The sequence below is a fragment of the Gavialis gangeticus genome, unplaced genomic scaffold, assembly GCF_001723915.1.
Source record: "Gavialis gangeticus isolate Ggan-Ray unplaced genomic scaffold, GavGan_comp1, whole genome shotgun sequence".
Lineage (NCBI taxonomy): Eukaryota > Metazoa > Chordata > Crocodylia > Gavialidae > Gavialis > Gavialis gangeticus.
Window position 1 is genome coordinate 36576426 of NW_017728995.1, and position 18075 is coordinate 36594500.

Consider the following 18075-nt stretch of genomic DNA (forward strand, 5'->3'; position numbering starts at 1 on the left):
TGGGATGCCAGGCTGCGAAGATGCACCATCCTCTCCCAGGCAGATGTGCCTGCCCCCGTTGATGGTGCTGCGGGAGAAGGCAGAGGCATGTCCCATGCTGAGCTGCCCCTCCATGCAGCCTGGACGTGACAGACATGCCACCCTCCGCGGCCTGCCCATAAATCCCTCCTGACCACCCGGGGAGGCAGGAGCCAGGCTGCAAGGGGGGAGAGGATGGGTCCAAGGGGCCCGCAGTAGTCATCCTTCCCAGATCTGCAGAGAACAGCCCGAAGAGTCCCTCGAGGTCCCTGACCCCTGTGCCAGGGAGGAGTTTGGGCAGCCTGCCTCCTTCAGCTCTGGGGGAGGCGTCGGGGCTGGGGCCAGGACTGCCAGCTTCCTCTGCCCTGCTCCCCAGAGCCAGCCGGGATCTACAGGACCTGTGCACGGCAAAGAGAGGGTCCCTGCCCTGCTGCTCCCCTCCGCCCTGCAGGGCTCCACACGGTGCCGGCACCTGCCAGGGCCAGGAGCTTGGCCCTCTCCCACCCCCCATATGCACAGGGCCCTTTCCCAGTCCACACAGGGGCCCTTGCAACCCCTGTGGGCTCCCCCATGGCTGTTGCTGCCCCAGCGAGCTGTCAAGACGGCACTCACGCTGCTCTGCCATGGTGCAGAGACCCAAAGGGAGGTGCTGCAGCAGCTGCAGTCAGTGGCTTTGTCTGTCTGCCATGCCGCACAGCACGTGTGAAGCGGCACCCGTGCACGGTCAGTCTCAAGCCCGCGTGGGCTGCCTCGAACGTTCAGTTTACCAGTGGGGCCACGCGCAGAGCTGCTGCAGGAGTGCAGCGACACTTCGCTGTGTCCTGCTTTGCTGAACTGACCCATCCTAAAATGATGATCAGTTATGTATTTTTAAAAGCATTCATCCTGACAAACACAGAAAGGCCAGAAGAGCTGACAGAACTAGAGCGGAAAGGCTCTAGCAACTCTCTCAGCTGGGCTACAAAAGCTACTCAAAGCAGAAAAATGCCTCCCTGCTAATAATCAAGCATGATCAAAAATATCCCAATGTGATCAATGCACACACATAACTGTGAGCACACAAATTAATTCTCATCATTCAGTTCCCCACACCTGACAGTGAAGCCCCTTTTCCACATGCAGAAGCAGTGCTGTCTACAGCATCCATAAACTCCCTAACAAAATGATGAATCCACAGCAGAGGAGCAGGCAGGTGAAGCCTGAATAGCCCAAACTTCCCCAGCTGAATTTTGGTCAGGACAGAGGGCCAGCTCACATCTGTTTCCAAGAAGCACTGTGGGATCTCCAGGTACCACCAGCTGTCATGTGTCGGCCTGATCCACACGAACCTGGCTTCTCTGCTTGCACTGAGCTGCTGATGAAGCTAGTTCCTTTGCAACCACATTGCTGAGAAATTGGGAAAGGGGTCTAGCTAAATCTCAGCTATATAAACAGCTCTCAAAAGGCCTCTGATGCATCCAGCTGGATTAGGAATCATGACAAACTACCAGGAAGATGACCAATTTCCAGAGGAGGGCGGCCCACGCATGGGGTACAAACAAAAGGCTTGTTTGCTCAAGCGTCTTCCACCTGCCTGGCACTTATTATTCTGTGTTTTAGTTAATGTTTTCTTAGCTGGTGCAAAAGCTGCACATAGAAGTAAGTGCCTGATGAGCTCTGGTTCCATTTATAGCTGCAGTGCTTCAGGCCCGTTGTGCACACGTTCTCTTTCTCGTTGCATTTGTATTTATTAACCAGACTGAAGCAAGGTGCCAACTCCTGCCATAGCTGCATTTAGCACCAGACCGCAGCTCACAGGTCACATCTGCTGTGTTTGCATCTGGCTCTGCTCCTCTGAACATGCCCCCCTTCTGCTACTCCTGTTACAGCCCTGGATGGCACTATTATCAGTCCGTCTGCCCAGTTCTCCCGAATGGATCCCTTTGCCGATATTGCCCCTTCTATCATGAAATGATCAGTGTAAATTGCCAAGGCCTGTTTAGTTCCAGGGAAGTAGCCCAAGGGACCCTGATCAAACCCACACCAACCCCTCCCGCTCAGGTACTATCAGAAACATGAAGGGCAGATTTCAAAAGATCTAGCAGAGATGTGCAGCGTGGGGCCCAGGGAGCTGCCACGGTCTCTGCACCCAGCTGGTCCCCAGCGACAGTGTGCTAACGAGTTAAAGCAGGGAGCCAGGTTTCCACAACCTAGCACATCCAGTTAGCACATGCAAGCGCCTAGTGACCCCCTGCCTCCATCTCGCCAGGGCTGCACTGAAGGGTCCAGTCTGGACGCACGCTGCTGAGTGTCAGTGTACAGAAGAAGTTAGGAGACCCGCAGGTGAGGGGGTTCACCCCGTCACTGAGTCCCAGCGCTGCTCTTGCCGGCCAGCTCTGGAGAGGCCGAAAGTAGACAGTCTTTCCTTGTACTGCAACCAGCCTTTTTAATTCCTTTTTTATCTTTAGCAGCTCGTTTCCATGTGCAGTTGATGGTACCTGGTAACTCCTGTATCGCCCTTGCGACTGCACACACTACTTACAGCCTCCTCCCAGGTGCAGACAGAGCCATCACGCGCTGCTGCCAGCCCACATTCATCTTGGCATCAATAATGACTCCAAGATCCTTTTCTGCCTCTGCACTGATAGGAAGGGAGTTCCCCAGCCTGTAGGTATGGTGCTGGTTGTTCCTCCCCAGGTACAGCACCTTGCACTTGTCGGTGTTGAATCCCATCCTGTTCTCATCCGCCCACCCTTGTAACCTGCCTAGGGCCGATTGCAGCCTATTCCTCCCTTCTAGCATGCCCACATCCCCCCACATCTTAGTGTCATCAGCAAATTTGAACAGGTGCTTTTTACCCCCTCGTCCAAGTCGCTGATGAAGATGTTGAACAGTGCGGGCCCGAGGACCGAGCCCTGGGGGACCCCACTGCCCACATCCCTCCAGGTCAAACATGACCCGTCCACCACCGCTTTCTCAGTGCGGCCCTCCAGCCAGTTGGCGACACATCTGACTGTGGGTGTCAACACCACAGCCCCCAGTTTCTTAATGAGAACGGGGTGAGAGACAGTGTCAAAGGCCTTCCGCAAGTCCAGGAAGACGATGTCCACTGCTACCCCTGCGTCTAAGGATTTGGTGACCTGGTCGTAGAAGGCCACCAGGTTGGTCTGACAGGACCTGCCGCTGATGAACCCATGTTGGTTGCCCCTGAGCATAATCTCCCCCCCGGCCCCTCATGGATAGGCGCCAGGATAACTCTCTCAAAAAGCTTGCCCAGGATCAAGGTAAGACTAACTGGCCTATCATTTCCTGGGTCCTCCTTCCTCCCCTTTTTGAAGATGGGAACCACGCTGGCCCTCTTCCAGTTCTCTGGCCCCACACCAGAGCACCACGAGTGCTCGTACAGCCGTGCCAGGGGTCCCACAATGACCTCTGCTAATTCCCTCAGCACTCGGGGTGGAGATCGTCCGGACCAGCTGATTTAAATGTCGTCCATCTGTCTTCACTGCATGGCTCTGTGTGAAGCCTGAAGTGTGATAAGGTGCTGTTTGAAACAGTCGACTTCTGCGCACGCACAGCTGCAGCCCTCAGTCAGCACGTCAGCGCAACCAGGACCTCCATCACTGAGAGCCTGAGTTTCTAGAGCAGAGGGGAGCATGCAGCACACATGCATCAATGCATGGGACTTGCACATGCACATACGTACATGCGCACACATGTACTCATACCAAGCATTCACAAACCCATCACTGCAGGGACCTGAGCAGAGAAGCGCAACCCAGCAAGACGTCTGCTTAAATCACTGGGATGGGACAAGGAGGCAACAAATGACTGCTGAGCCGAGCCTGGAGATGGATGCCTGTCTGGGCACTGGTTTTGTTCCCTATCCCTTCGACCTGCTCCATCCAGCAGCACCAATGGGGACCACGGAGCAGAAGCTCCCCACGCTCAGCGCTGCCTCCAGCTGCCTGTTTGCACTGTGAGGAGGGTGGTCTGGTGGCCAGAGCCCCAGGAGGTGACCCAGGTCTGCCACACTCCCTGGGGAGCGTACACTGCCCACCGATGCTGCCGTCAGCTAGACGGATTCAGCCCTGGACCTGGTCTGCATTCACCCTCCTCTTTGGGCCAGGAGGCCTGTGAGGAGCCTCAACCACACAGGCAGGAAAGCAGCCTCACTCGGTGCGTGGGCGTTTCTAGCCCACAACAGTGGCATCGCGTTTGTGCTGCAGGTCCCAGGGTATGAACTCCCACAGCCTGAGCCCTTCTCAGCACCCTTCCCTCCCAAGCCCCTTCAGTCTAATGATCGGGATCAGGCCCAGAAAGAGAAAGAAACCATTTGAGAGGCAAGCACTGGAACCGCAGACAGGCTCTCTGCAAATCTCAGTGTTTATTTGCTCTTCTGTGTAAATCAGGAGGTGCTTCATATTCCCAGACTTCCCAAGTGCAGGTGACAAGAATCATACTCAGGATGGTGTCACAGGGTGGCCCAGGGGTGCTGCTGTTTAATACAAGGACTCTTGTCTTTCACAACAACAGGCGTCCTGCACTTGTGCCGAGCAGCAGGAAAACAGCTGCACAGCCCAGCACTTCCTGGCCTGCTATGACACATGCCATCATCACGTAATCTCCGTGTGAAGACTCCTTTTCTGCTGGAAGCATTACCCGACATCAGACAGGAGGCCAGCTCCATCCAGAGCCCACCCACAGGTAGAGCCAAGGCGTACAAAATACTGACCAGGTTTCCCAGCTGCTCCTGGCACACAAGGGCACAGGCAGCAGCAAGGGCAGACTGGCTTGCAGTTAACTTTTATCTCACCTTGGCCTGGCATGGAACGAAGTTTAGCCCAGAAAGGGAGACGTGCCCACCTGTGCTGCCAGCGGACTATCAACCCGGCCTGACCAGCAGTGCCAGGACCCTCCCTACTGTCTTCCTGGCAGCTCTCCTTGGAAAAAGGCATGTGCAGTGAGATACTGAGAAGTCCACTACTAGTTAAAAAGTAAACCTGCCTGATTTGGACAGGAGACCCAAGTACACATTGTGTACTCCCATCAACTGCACAGCATTATTAGGAAGGTTTCTGAGGGGAGGGTGTTATATTAATTTGTAATTTCATTGTGAAATATTAATACAAGAAGAAACAAAGAGCGTCACTGAAAGCATCCACCCAGAGCTTTGTATTCAGACTCTGCAAGCAGGGGCAGTGTTACGCAGCAATAGTGCTCAGGACATACAGGTGGGTAAGCCCAGCTGAGAGGCTAATTCAGGAAGGACGAATGCGGCTCCCTGTCCAACAAGAGGGCCAGTTCATGCCAGGAATGCAGGGCTATTTGTTTTGGGACACTGTTTGACCAGGACCTGGACTGAGACCCACCAGCACATCCCCTCTCTGCCAGGCTGAGCTCGGTCCGTGACAGCAGCAGGGCCTTGGCACGTGTGGCCAGAGATGCTCACTGGAGGTCCGGATCAAGCAGTAACAGCAAGAGGCCCCTGGCTTCTGTCCAGGACCCTTGTGAATCCAAAAGAACCAGCAGAGAGGCTCTGGCCACAGCCCTTCATGTCGTTTAGCCCCCAGCAACAGCAGGCCCTGAGACATCCCTAGCCAACCTAATCTCCAGGGCAGCAATGCACAAATTTAAGGCAGTTTTTGTGCCATGTGATCTCCCTGCCTTGACCCCTGAACAAGCAGCCCCTTCACCGTCTCAGCGCAGCAGCCCAGCCCATTCAGTGAGCCCTAAGGCAGCTCTACCCATCTGGGCTGGGCTGTATGGATGGCCTCTGAACCTCCTGGTAGCAACCAAACGCTGCACAGCAGCCTGGCCCAGCACAGCCTCCCGGGGGGATCCCTGCCAGGGCCATCAAATGAGCCGTGCACCACATCTCAAGAGCCCAGATATGACAAGCTCCCTGCCTGTGCCCTGGGCAGTGGTTTTGGGGGAGGATTCCCGGTTGGATGACTGCTGTCCCTGGAGGTCATGGGCAGGGAACAGGCTGGACTGCACCCGTGCCCGAGCACAGCGCCAGCATGGTGTGCCAGCGCTGTTGTAGCGGGCATGGGAGCCAAGCAGCTGTTTGTCTTCAGCTTGTTCAAGTCTGCCTGGTAAAGGGCACCATTCGGGCTGCAGGAGGTGGGCTGCAAGCCATTAAGAGCAAGGCAGGAAAAGACGTCCCTCTGAGCCAGCCCTGGCCGGTGAGAGGAAAGCAGAGCTGCTGTGCACTCGGGCTGCGCCTGCAGGGCCAGCCACCTCCTCCCGGGCTCGGCCCTGGGTCAGTTAGTGCTGCTGCGTCCACCAGGAGAGCGGGCGGCTGCAGAGCCGTGAGCGCGCGGGAAGGCTGGGAACTGGCACTGACCCATTTCTGGGCTCTCAAAAAACGCTGCCTTTGTTTCCCGTTTTAGCTGCTCTCTTTGAATGTCTCCTGGCAACAGCACGGCTCTGCCACCACCAGCTCTCCCGGGAAAGGGAAAAACAAGATCCCATTAGGAGCCAAATTCATCCCTGGCAGAGCTTCACAACCTAATTACACCAGGGAGAGGCTTGGCCCAATGCATCAGCCTTCCCCTATCTCCTCCACAGCCAAAAGGAAAATACCTTCAAACGCTGCTCGGGGCAGCAGGGAGCAAGACAGGGCAAGGAGCAGGGGGGATCCAGAGCCAGGCTTTTGTCAGCCTGCCGCCACACGGATATGGATACGGGCTCAGGCTCTGCAGCAGCGCCGGGCAGAGGGAGGGGGCTGGACCCTGGTTTCAGGGGCCTGTCTTTAGCTATCGCTGCTCAGCTCTGGGATCTGAATAAACACAACGAGGAGATGCTTTCAGGCCTGCTGCGAGCGCGGGTCAGTGGACGTACAGCCAGTCAGCAATGGCAGTGGGAAGGTGCACCATGATGTGTAGCTTTACCCACCAATAGGCCGACATGGGATTGTAACGGTTGTAAGGGCGCTTTGAAACGAGAGCATCCGTGATGGCGTTTAGGACAAGAGACATGTCCTTCAGGCCACTGCCCACAAAGGACTTCATCTGGGTTATCTGGTGAGTGATGTAGGCCTTCCCATAGTCCTCCTGAACGGTCTTGCTGGCCCCACACCACAGCTCCTCTCCCCGGGCTTCCACGCCGTCCCAGGTCAGGATGCCGGTAGCAGCCACGAAGTTCCCAGGCTCGATGAGGATGACTCGGACACCCCAGCGGTACATCTCTTGCCGGAGGCAGTCGGAGAAGGCGGACACCCCAAACTTGGAAACGCAGTAGCAGGAGCGAGACGGGCTACTGATCCGCCCGTACATGCTTGACACATTCACCACACGGCCTGCAGCGGGCAGAGGAAGGGAAAGGAGATGTCCTGCGGCCAGGTGGGAAGGACACACAGATGGCCCGGCGGCAGGCACGGCTGCCCAGACCTCCCAGTTATTTGCATGTGTCAGAAAGGGCTGGTTTGGCAAAGCGGAAATGCTCCAGAGGAACCGTTTGCTGTCAAGGAGGTCTGGCAAAACACAGGCACTGTGCTGGAGGTACCTGGCCTGCCTAGCTGCTTGCCAGCTCTGAGGGCAAGCTGCTGGGCCCTGAGACTTGCAGGGTCCCCAGTCCCAGGGCCGTTTCCCCATGCTGACTGCCCGGTACTCTGGGAACCCCAGGCTGCCCGGCGTCCTGGACCCCCAGAGCGGGAATCCCCAGCTTTAGCAGGGGGCAGCCTGTAGCAGGGAGCCCAGAAGCCACGGGAGTCCCAGCTTGAGAGGGGGCTCGCTCTCAGGCTACGAGGCTCTTCCTTGTGTGCGACTCCTGGAGATGCCCCGACTGCCTGGACTCTGGCGTCTGCCCGAGTCCCTGACAGCTCCCCAAGGAGACCCCAGGCTCCAAGCAGCCGGGTGCTCTTTGGAGAATGGACCAAACAAACAGCATGTGGTTTTTGTTTCATTAGTAATGTTCAGAATTTCATTTCCATGGAAAAACTCAAAAACTCTCATTTTCATTCTGAGCCAGAAATAAAACTTTTCAGAAACGTCCCCCAGAGCAGACATACTGAGCTTTGAGCTGCTCTAGAGACAGGATAACACTGATCCTCGTGTCAAGAGACATGCTGTCCGCCCTGTCCTGGGCTGCGACTGCCCGTGGGAATTCGGTCCTCTGTGCTCCCCATGTCTATGCCCACAACAGGCATGGGCAACCCCATCCCTTATCTTAATTTTCCCCAAATTTCTGTCCTGCACCTCGGAGACAGCCCTTTCCACCTCCCCAGTTCCTCGTTTAGTCGTACCGTGTTTCACACCTGGGCATCAGGCACAAATGGACAGAGGGGTTCAGAAGCAGACTCAGCCACGTTTGTTGTGGGCAAACCGCTGGGGATTTCTTAGGAATGGGGAGGCCAGTCTGCTCCAGAGCCCTCAACATGCCTCCAATTCTCCTTTCTGGGCAATGGCTCATATTGACCTCAGGGTTACCAAGAGGAGTTCACTAAAATAAACTTTAAAAATACTATATAAAAAGCTAAAGAAAAGTGTAGAAGAGACCCCCTTTGCTTTTCCCAAAGGCTCAGGCAGGGCTGGTTCAGGTGCATTGAGCACATCCAAGTATGAACTCTGTTGTGAGCCTTCTTGCCCTCCCTACACAGTACCAGGGAGGGGAAGGTCCTGCCTGGCTCTGTCCACAAGCATGTCCAGGACTGTGCAAGTACACAAGCAGGCTGGAAGTCTCCTGTCAAACTGGGGGGAAATGCTATAATACGTCCCTGCTCAGTTGCAATAAAAGGGAGGCATCCTGAACCTGTGGCTACTTTTTTCATCATGAAATGGGCCAGGAACAGGCATCTGCCCCCTTCCCTGGTGGGGTGCCTGCTGCTATGGGTTCAACTGCCTTCTCTAAACAGGCACTGAAATCTTGGCGCCTGCTTCAGTAATAAGGAGTTGTATATGGCCACAGAGTAAGCCAAGATGCCAGGGCTTGAAATCTTGCAACAGAGCCGCACGCTTTCTTTTCTGTGCTCCTGCAACAGCCGCCCTCGAGCCCTCCCTCCCAACACCTGCATGCGTTGTGTAGCTAAGAGCGCTATGCCGTCTCTGCAAGGTCCCTTCCCATCCTCCTTGTCTAGGACCACGGGGACGCAGGGCCTGAAGGGATCTCGCACGGTCATCTCGGCCAGCCCCTGCTCCAGGCAGGGTCATTTCGGACTACCCCGTCCACCTAATGTCTGTCCAACCCGCTCTTGAAAACATCCAGGGACAGAGACCCGACAGCCAGGCTAGGCAGCCTGTCCCAGTGCCCAACGATCCACGGGGGTCCTTCGTCTAGGTGCCGTGATGGACCCCTTGTTAACTACTTCTGCCGGGAGCCCTGCCAGGGGCTGCATCTCCAGACTTCTCCCACGGCGTGTGGAGGGAGTGTGGCACACGGTCCTGCAGTGGTTTTGCTGGGGTGGCCCCAGCGCCACTGCAGCAGAGCCCGTGCCACATGCGCCATCCTGCCCACTGCCCCGCAGCGCCCCCCAACCCTGCCTCTGCCATGCTCCGGGCCGCCCATACCTCGGGCTCTGCGGATGAGCGGCAGAAAAGCCTGGGTCACCCTGACCGTGCCCCAGAGGTTGATGTCCACCACCTCTCTGTACTTGTCAAGGCGGGTGAACTCCACGTCCCCAAAAGTCGTCACGCCCGCGTTGTTCACCACGCCCCAGAGGCCTGCCAACGAAGAACAAGTCTGTGACGCTCCTGCCCATCAGCCCTGGGCACCATCACGACAGCCGGGCGTCAGCCATGGAGACAGCGCCGGCCCTGGGCACCCCTGCTTGCCCACTCGTGCTGGTGCCTACAACATCCCCCTCCATGTTTTTATTGCAATGCGTGTTGTTCTGGCACGTGACAAGGGGCATCCACCCACCAATCTTCCCTCACTCGAAATGGTCATCTCCCCTTGCTGTCCATGGGGCTGAAGCCAACAAGATGGCCACCATCTCCCCACGCACAGGTGCTGAGTATGTGGGGGCTGAGGGCCCTGCCCTGCTCGGGAAGAGGGCCGTCACCTCAAATGTGTAAAACTTTCCACATGGCCGTCATCTTAATGTCCCCCCCCCCCGCAAAAATAAAAGTCGTCGTCTCTGGCCACAGCTGTCTGCATGAGGCCAGGCTGCCCTTACTAAAGATGGCCGCCGAGCACTCCCTCAGGGTTTGGCAAGACAAGATGGCAGCTGCACCAGGGCCAGGGCGGGCTGCGATGGGCCACGGGCCCCCCCCAAGGTGGCGAGGATGCCCAGGGCTGCAGGGGGGCACAGGTGGGGCCAACACCAGAAATGACAGAGGCAAGCGGGCACCATGGCGGGTGCTGCCTGGAGGGGCTCACCCACTCGTTCCTGGACGGGGCCCTTGGACCGGAAGCAGAGATGTGGGGCTGGACATTTCCCAGCGCTTTATGTTTCTGTAGGAAATTTTGCATTTCTAAAAATTCATTGTTTCATAAAATTCATTAGTAACAATGAATGGATGCCAATACAACATGAGGCAAGCTTGGCAGCTTCAAAGTTGTAATGAATGTTTTTCAGGTGATGCTCCCTAGGAAGTGTGCGAGACAGCACATCTGTGTTGTAAACAGGAGGGTGAATACATGCACATAAGAGCCCAAACCAAAATGCGAGTTATGAATTCACCGAACTGGCTGCGCAGGTCAAATCCAAACCAAAGCATGGCGGATCACGAGCAGATCCCGATCCTTGGGTGTGCTACAGCCAGTGTGGCAACAGCTTTCAGTGCCCTTGGTTTTTTTCTTAAATTTAAATGAACAACGTAAGGGAAGTACATGCTATCGTGTATTGTCTTTACATTTTTACAAGTATTCCAATAAAAATAATTTCTTTCCACATAAAGCTTTGAATTTGTTTGAATATAACATTTAAACTGCATTAAGTGTGCTGTCTTTAATTTTTTTCCTAATCAAATATTTCAGTTCAAATACTTGTGGCTATTGGGACATCAAATTTACATGGGGGCACTTTTTTAATTTTGTTCACTAAATGTAAGTCTAATAAACATGCTAAATCAGATCATGCTGTATTTAGGGCATTGGAAAATTTTCCAATTCAAAATTTTCTGAACAAATAAGGAAGACAAGGATGCGGCACTGTAGGGTTTAGGGCTATTCTGTCTGCTTGTACTTGTATTGTCCTACTAGCTCCTGTCCGCTGCCATTTAAATCCATTTTAAAACCCGAGCGCCCAGCACAGTCTACAGTAATCCAGGTAAGGTCTCACCAGTGCCTCATGCAACCGCAGGGGTACAACTCTTCCTAGCCCTGCTGGAAACACCTCTTCTCATCTTTCCTATGGCTGCATTGCCCTCTACACAGCTTCATTACCTCGATGGCTCAGACCTGGGTGTGTTGTTTCATCACAGATCAGCCGTGGCAGGCTCCTGCCGACTGACTTCCTGACGCAGCGTGGAAGGTGCTTCTTTGCTGGGACAGCTCTCCCTGGTCCCATTCACATGGCCACTGCCCTGTCTTCCTTCATGTCAATGGCCTCTGAAATTCCAGCTTTGCTGTGATGGCCCCAACAGCTACATGAGGACAATGGCTTGGCAGACAGCCTGCTGGCTCAGCTACTGAGGCCCATTTAGTCCAGTGTTTATATAACACCCCCCACCCTGCACCCCCCCAAACTGAAACCTGTACATCCAGGCCATCCCATGTCTCTATTTCTGCCACCCAGGCTGTTTCCACACCTGGTCCTTGAATTACACAGACACCTGTTAATTGCTATCCTAAACAAGACTATTCTGTGGGGCCGAGATAGTGTTTAAATGTGTGTCTGTGCAACATCCAGCACAAAGAGGTGCTGAAACACAAAGAGGTAGGATCCTGAGGGCCTACCACCATAGCCAGGTAATAAGTAATAGTGGGAAATGAAACACAGATTAAATCAGGTAATCTTGAATTAATCTTCACAGAAGAGAGTGAACTGTGCTGAGAGTTGCACTGAGTGCATTTGACAATGATTGACCTACCCCAGACCACAGCGAACTCTGGCTGAGGTGTACCTGGTTCCCAGGTCTCCCAGTAACCAGCCTTTGTATAATAGGTTTAGCAGGCTGAAGAACATGAAAAACGAGTTAATCCCTAATCAGATTCTGTTGCTAGTCAGCCACATACCATTATATATGCTTGCAACTGAGGGCTCTTACTAAAACATGAATTAGGTGGGATCAGACTCCCCGTACCTGAGCACAATTAGCTGCTTGCAAGATGGCAGAGAGGCTCCAGCTAAATGTCTCTGTCATGGAGCTATGTGGAAGAGAGAAGTGAGGGGCTTGCTCCTCCAGACTTTCACACTCACTCCCTCTCTGGCAGTACCAGAGGCAGCATTAGAGCATGGGTGCTGCTTCTAGTGAAGTCCTTACTCCAGGACTAAGGGCAGATATAGGATTTTGAGAAGGGGAGTGCAGATGGTGTGATGCATCATCATATATAGCACAACACACAGGTTTATCATGTTTAAAAGAAACTAGAAGCTTTACTAATAAGCTAGTGGCCTAGGACTACACTACTTAGTTTATGATGAGAGCAAAAACAAATATACATGCATTGGCATGTGCATTCATGTGCTATATCATATATTATGCATAAAAAACAGAATGAACTAAGAAAAATGATCAGAAAATGTAGTTTCATTAGTCCTGCAGTCATTAGAATTAAATGGACATCTCTTTTTCAGGTTCATAAAACAAGATCTAGCCTTCTTGAGCATCATGACAGTGAATGCAATGCTTCACAGAAAGTTATTTCTACACCTAAGCTACTGTTTTTGGCTAGAGTTAAAAACAATCTGCAGGGCTGTGAAATAGGAGCTCCATTACCAGGAGCAGTTCACAGACAGCAGAATTGCAGAAGAAAGGTTAGCTTGATTGGCAGACTATCAAGACCATTAAAAAGGAGAAAGGGTCACTAACATCTGCGGAATTAAGAGTTTAGAAGGAATTGTGTAGATTATTATAATGAGCAATGAAGTCCACCGACTCTCTCAGCACTTCTGAGAGAATAGAAATGCCTCTCTCTCCCAGGGAGTTGGTTTTAAAGTTTGGATGGAGCAGGAATCAAAGGGGTGTGCAGCTGCACCACTGCACCCCACTGGATCCACCCCTGGTCTCATCCTGTCTGGCCAGGCACCTCACACTGCAGGCAGGTATTCCCCATTGTCCAGACCCCAGAGCTGCCATACAACATATCCAAGGAGCGAGGCCTTTGGTGCTTAGTGGCACTTAACTACTACATAGCGTTAAAGTACAAGCACCATGTCTCTGAAGGCTGGCACCTGATAGGGGCAGCGGACAGGCCTTCTGTGTGTTGCATGAAAAGTATTTCCTATTTTTGGCTTTGAGTTGTGCTGTAGGAGATGCAAACTTGAGACCGCCTGCTGTATAGCACTGCTCTTCACTCCTCCTTAGTAAAGAATTTTGGTAGTGAATTAAAAACCCAGGTAGCCTAATGCACAGAGGTCCCCTGTGTGTAGCCCTCTCCTCATTACCTTTCTCAGGCTCCTTCAGTTTCTTCTTCACAAACTCAACGGCTTGAGCCACCTCCTGGTCACTGCCCACATTGAGCTGCAGCACCTTCATGCGATCCGACTGCATGCTTTCCAGCTCTCTGGCACCGTTCTCGCCCTGCCCAGCAGACAAAGGGAAGAGAGCCCTGCTCAGATAGGACTGGGGTGAGCCAGCCTCAGGTAAAGGAGGTGCATTTGGAAATGTGCGTGCCAGGGGGTCCCCTGGTACAGATGGGCACTGGCAAAAGCACGGCAGGAATTCAGCCTTTGGGAATTTTAACCACCATCTCTTTGGCTTAGTCATGATGTCATGACACTGGCCACCTCTGAGAGGGACTGAGGGGTCTATCATTTGTTTGCCCTACTTTTGGAAGGTGTAAAAAGCAGTACGAGCGCTAGCATTATCATTGCTTGCACACATGGTGATCCTTAATTGCTCTGGTACCTGTACTCTCTGGATGTGTGTTCAAGAGGGTCAGAGCCAGATGGTCTGGAATAATTAGTAAATGGTTAATTATTCCCACAGTACACCTTACAGTGTCACTCTGAATCTTCCTCGCCATTATACTTAAAATATCCTTGTATCTTTTTCAGAAGCAATGAAGACGACTGTGCCACAAGGCAAGTTCTGATTGGCTGCTTCTGTGAGCAAATAGTCTAGTGATGCTCAACCTCTTGGTCCTGAGGCCTGGATGAGTGGCATGGGGTTGGTCTGCAGGGCAGATCCCGCGGGCGGGGTTGGTCCACAGGCCTGATCTAGCATGGGGTTGGTGAACAAGGTGTGTCCCTGGGTGTGGTCCAGCCACAGAGCAACCCCATGCGCTGGACTGATCCAGTACATGCGGCCATGTCATTCAGTTCATGGGGCTCCCCACTGGTCCAGAAATTTGGCAGCAGGGGAGCAGCAGCAACATTAATTGCTGGATGACACGGCCCCATGGGCCAAATTCAGCCCATGGGCTGGAGGCTGGAGGCTGAGGATCACTGGTCCAATGCTACCTGAGGGCAGAAATGTAAAACTGTCAAATGACTGCACATGATAACAGCCATCTGCACTTAACACAGCAGAGGAATGGGGATACTGGAGATGCAGCGGTGGGTAGCGGAAACAGCTTGCAGACACCCGGCTCGCATGGAAGGATAGTAAGAAATAGGACAGGACAGTAAGGTTTTTAAGGCCCAGCTTGACAAAGCCCTGGCTGGGACGATGTAGTTGGGGCTGGTCCTGCTTGGAGCAGGGGGTTGGACTAGATGTGACCTCCTGAGGTCCCTTCCAGCCCTCACTGCCTGATTCTATGAAATATAAAGCTAAAGCCGTACTCCATCTTGAATGAGGAGAGCAGATAGCCCCACTCAGGCATACCAAGCAAGTTTTACACCCTGGGCAAAACCACTGGAGGGAGGCGTGCAGCATGCGGCAGTCCTGCCTGTTCTGGCCGTGCTGCGGCAGCGCAGTCCGCCAGCCCCCAGCTGCTGCAACGTCCCCACATCCAGCTGATGCCTCTGTGGTGGCACGGGGCTGGTGCTGCCTCAGGACAGACTCGTCTCGCGGGCTGCCATTCGGGTGCCCCCTACATCAGAGCCCGGGGCCAGCGCACCACTCGCCCACCCCTCATTATGAGACTGGCTCTACTCTTCTCCATGATCCCCTGGGCCCTCTCCTCCCCACTTTCAGGGAATCGCAGCCTATGTCAGAGCTGTTATATTTAGGTTTCAAATTCTGAAGTAAAGAATGAGGGGAAAATCCACCGTTGGATGAAACTTTTGAAATAGGATTCCTGGTGCCTTAAGCTTTCAGTTTTGGATGTTCATTGCCGTTTTGTAAGCGGGTGGTTTGGGGGGTGTTTTTAACCAAAACTTGAGGTCAGCTTCCAAGCTGTACCTGAGGATCCCCACACTCGAGAGACAGAAGGTGGTACCTGGCCTTTGGGGGAGCAGGAGAAATCACTGACGCAACCAACAGTATTGCACTCAATTCAACATGCACCAGCCAGGACACAGCTGCAACGCAGCTCACTAAGCCATCCGCTCTCTTGGGAAAGATGATCCTGTGTTTGGAGCAGAGATGAGTCATCGCTCCTGGTTGCCATTGTTTCTTCTGCACTGGAAACCAGCTTCCAAGTAGTGGACCCAGAACAAGCGTAATCCCGTATCAGTCACAGTGGCTGGGCAGATCACGTCTCAGCCCACATGTACCTGCTCGACCTTTGCAGGAAGGCTGACATTAATATTGCATAATTCCTCATGTCAAAATGACTGGTGGTTTCAAACAGGCACCGCTTAAAAATTCCATCCTCTGATGCAATCCTCAGCTGAGCAAAAGTCATTGGGGGCGGCAATCCCTCATGGGCGAGGGTGATCACTCCCATGGGTCAAGTAAAGGGTTGTAGATGAGTCCGTGGATGGCTAAGGCGGGCGATCCTAGAGCCGCAGACTCTCCGGCAGACGCCACAGGTGGTGGCGAAAGGGAGGACTGAACTGCAGATTTGTCGGTCTTGTTTCCTTTCCTTCCGTTTCTGTCATTTTCCTGCCTCCAGGGAGAGACTGTTTTCCTCGAAGTAAGATGTGTCTTCTCTCACAAGATGTCACCATGTAGCCCTGTCCCAGGCTGGTTTTTCCCAATTTGTGGTGTCAATGCCCCACTTCTTTATGTTCACCTTGAGGGTGTCCTTGATGCATTTCCTCTGGCTCCTGTGTGTCTTTTGTCCTTGGCTGAGTCGGGAGCAGAGCAGTCGTTCTGGTAAACGTACGTCGGGCATGCACACACGGTGCCCTGTGCACCGCAGCTGATGTACCGCGACGAAGGCAGACGGCTTGTGTTCCCATCGCAGTCCTCCCAGTGCAAACTGGGATGCTTCCATGGCTGTCACTGTCACAGCTACTCCACCGTAGCACGTCACAAGCTGGCCTCAACCACAAGTTGAAACGGAGTGGCTCACAGACCTGGAGCCCTGAAGCGAAGGTGTGAAACTTTCTACTACACACAAGGTCCAGGGACATTTCCTGTATCCTGTTCATATCTGGACAGTGCAGGAGGGTAGGGTGGGACAACGGCCCCTTCTCCTTCGCTCTTTCGGTGATGTGAATACTAGTGAGGCAAGGGCTTGCCATGGTCTGCAGGGAAGCTGGGGTGTCTCACCGCAGCCCTGCACTCCCAGGGGTCTGCTCTCCGCTTCGTGTCCCAATGGGCTTTTGTCAGCTCTTTAGTTCCTGTGCCCCTCATTGCTCCTCGGTTTGCACCACCACATCTGCTCTGGGGTTTGAGGGCAGGCACCGAGAGGTTTCCAGTGGAACATACACTGCACGCTTCCCTCCCTGTTTTGTGCACAGGTGTAGGGCTGACCCGATGTTATCAGGGTACATCTGCCTTGTTTTGTGCACCAGAAGAAGTGTCCTGTAGATTTGAGGCTCTTATCAACAGTCTCTTGCTGCATCAGGACCTGTCACAGCACCTAATCTGTGCAGCCACACCGCTTCATGAGCAGGGACCAGGCTCTGCGCAGGGATCCAGGCAAAATCCACACCACCGGCTTGTGGATTACCTTCTCTCCTTTGAATTCACCTTGCATTTTATTCATGTTTTACTTACTGCTATTTCTCGACCCTTTGGGTCACTTCTCCAGCCCCCCGCCCCAAAGAGTTCACATGTGCTCCTCACGTCCGTTAGTGCTGGGCTGCCTCAGTGCATCTGCCCAGCCTGAACCTGCAGCATAGCTGCACTCCAGGGACTCCTTTCACTACAATTCACTTGCCCCTGCCTGCTTGCCTAGTTGCTTCCCATCTGGGATGGGATAATCCTGCCCTCACAGCCCCTCTCTGCCCTAGCTGCTCAGACTCCCTCTGCAGCCATTTCTTTATTTGCTAGGTTTATATGCTACCTGTCTCAAAAAGGCCAGAGTGGCTAACAATATGAGGGGCGAAGAACAACAGAAACAGAATAAAACATTAACATAAGAACAACCAGCCCACCCTACTTGGAGAAGAAAAACATTTGAAGGCAGTCAATACACCTCTTCCACTCCCCTGCCTCTGCCCAAGGAAAGCATTTCCCTCCCATCCCATCCCATCCCACCCAAACCCAACCCAACCATTCCCAGTCCCAGTCAATACCTGCATAAAAGAAAACTGCACTCCCCACTCGTCTGTATTCCCTAGCACGCAGCGGAGGCTCTTCACCCCCTTACTCTCCCTTCTGAGCCATATGTCCTGCTCTCAAAGCAGAGGTGCAGCTGTCTCCAAAACCCATCTGTTATCTCTTTCACCACAGAAAATAAGAAGGACTTGGAGGAATCGAGGCTCCTAACTTCCAAGACAGGATCCCAAGAACCCTCCTCAGCTGCTCCTGCATCCCCCATCAATACCGCAGGACTCGACTGCACAGCTTCCCAGGCAGCTGGAGCTGCTGGTACGTGCCCAGAACAGACAGGCATCCCCTCTCTCCCCGAGGGTCTTGAACTGGTAGGTGCGCTCAGAACAGGCCTAGCACCCCAACAGGATCAGGCCCTTCAAATGCAGCTGCCATTTTCTTTGGAAGGGGAGAAGCCACTCCCTGCACCCCCCCCCCCCCC

At 53.6% G+C, this 18075-nt stretch overlaps 1 protein-coding gene and 1 long non-coding RNA gene across 2 annotated transcripts in view; one reads left to right on the forward strand and one right to left on the reverse strand.

The window, feature by feature from the left end:
- Nucleotides 1-4364: 4364 nt before the first annotated feature.
- LOC109288128 (D-beta-hydroxybutyrate dehydrogenase, mitochondrial-like) overlaps nt 4365-18075 on the reverse strand; it is a 31725-nt gene continuing 18014 nt past the window's right edge. The window contains exons 3-5 of the mRNA XM_019503514.1: nt 13490-13625; nt 9507-9659; nt 4365-7300 (exon numbers count right to left, since the gene is read on the reverse strand). Of these exons, the coding sequence (XP_019359059.1) occupies nt 6831-7300; nt 9507-9659; nt 13490-13625 (759 nt within the window). The 3' untranslated portion in view covers nt 4365-6830. The remainder of the gene's footprint in view (nt 7301-9506; nt 9660-13489; nt 13626-18075) is intronic.
- On the forward strand, nt 11395-17493 carry LOC109288129. The gene is made up of 3 exons (XR_002095070.1): nt 11395-11406; nt 12401-12404; nt 16945-17493. It is a non-coding gene; the product is annotated as an uncharacterized LOC109288129 (long non-coding RNA).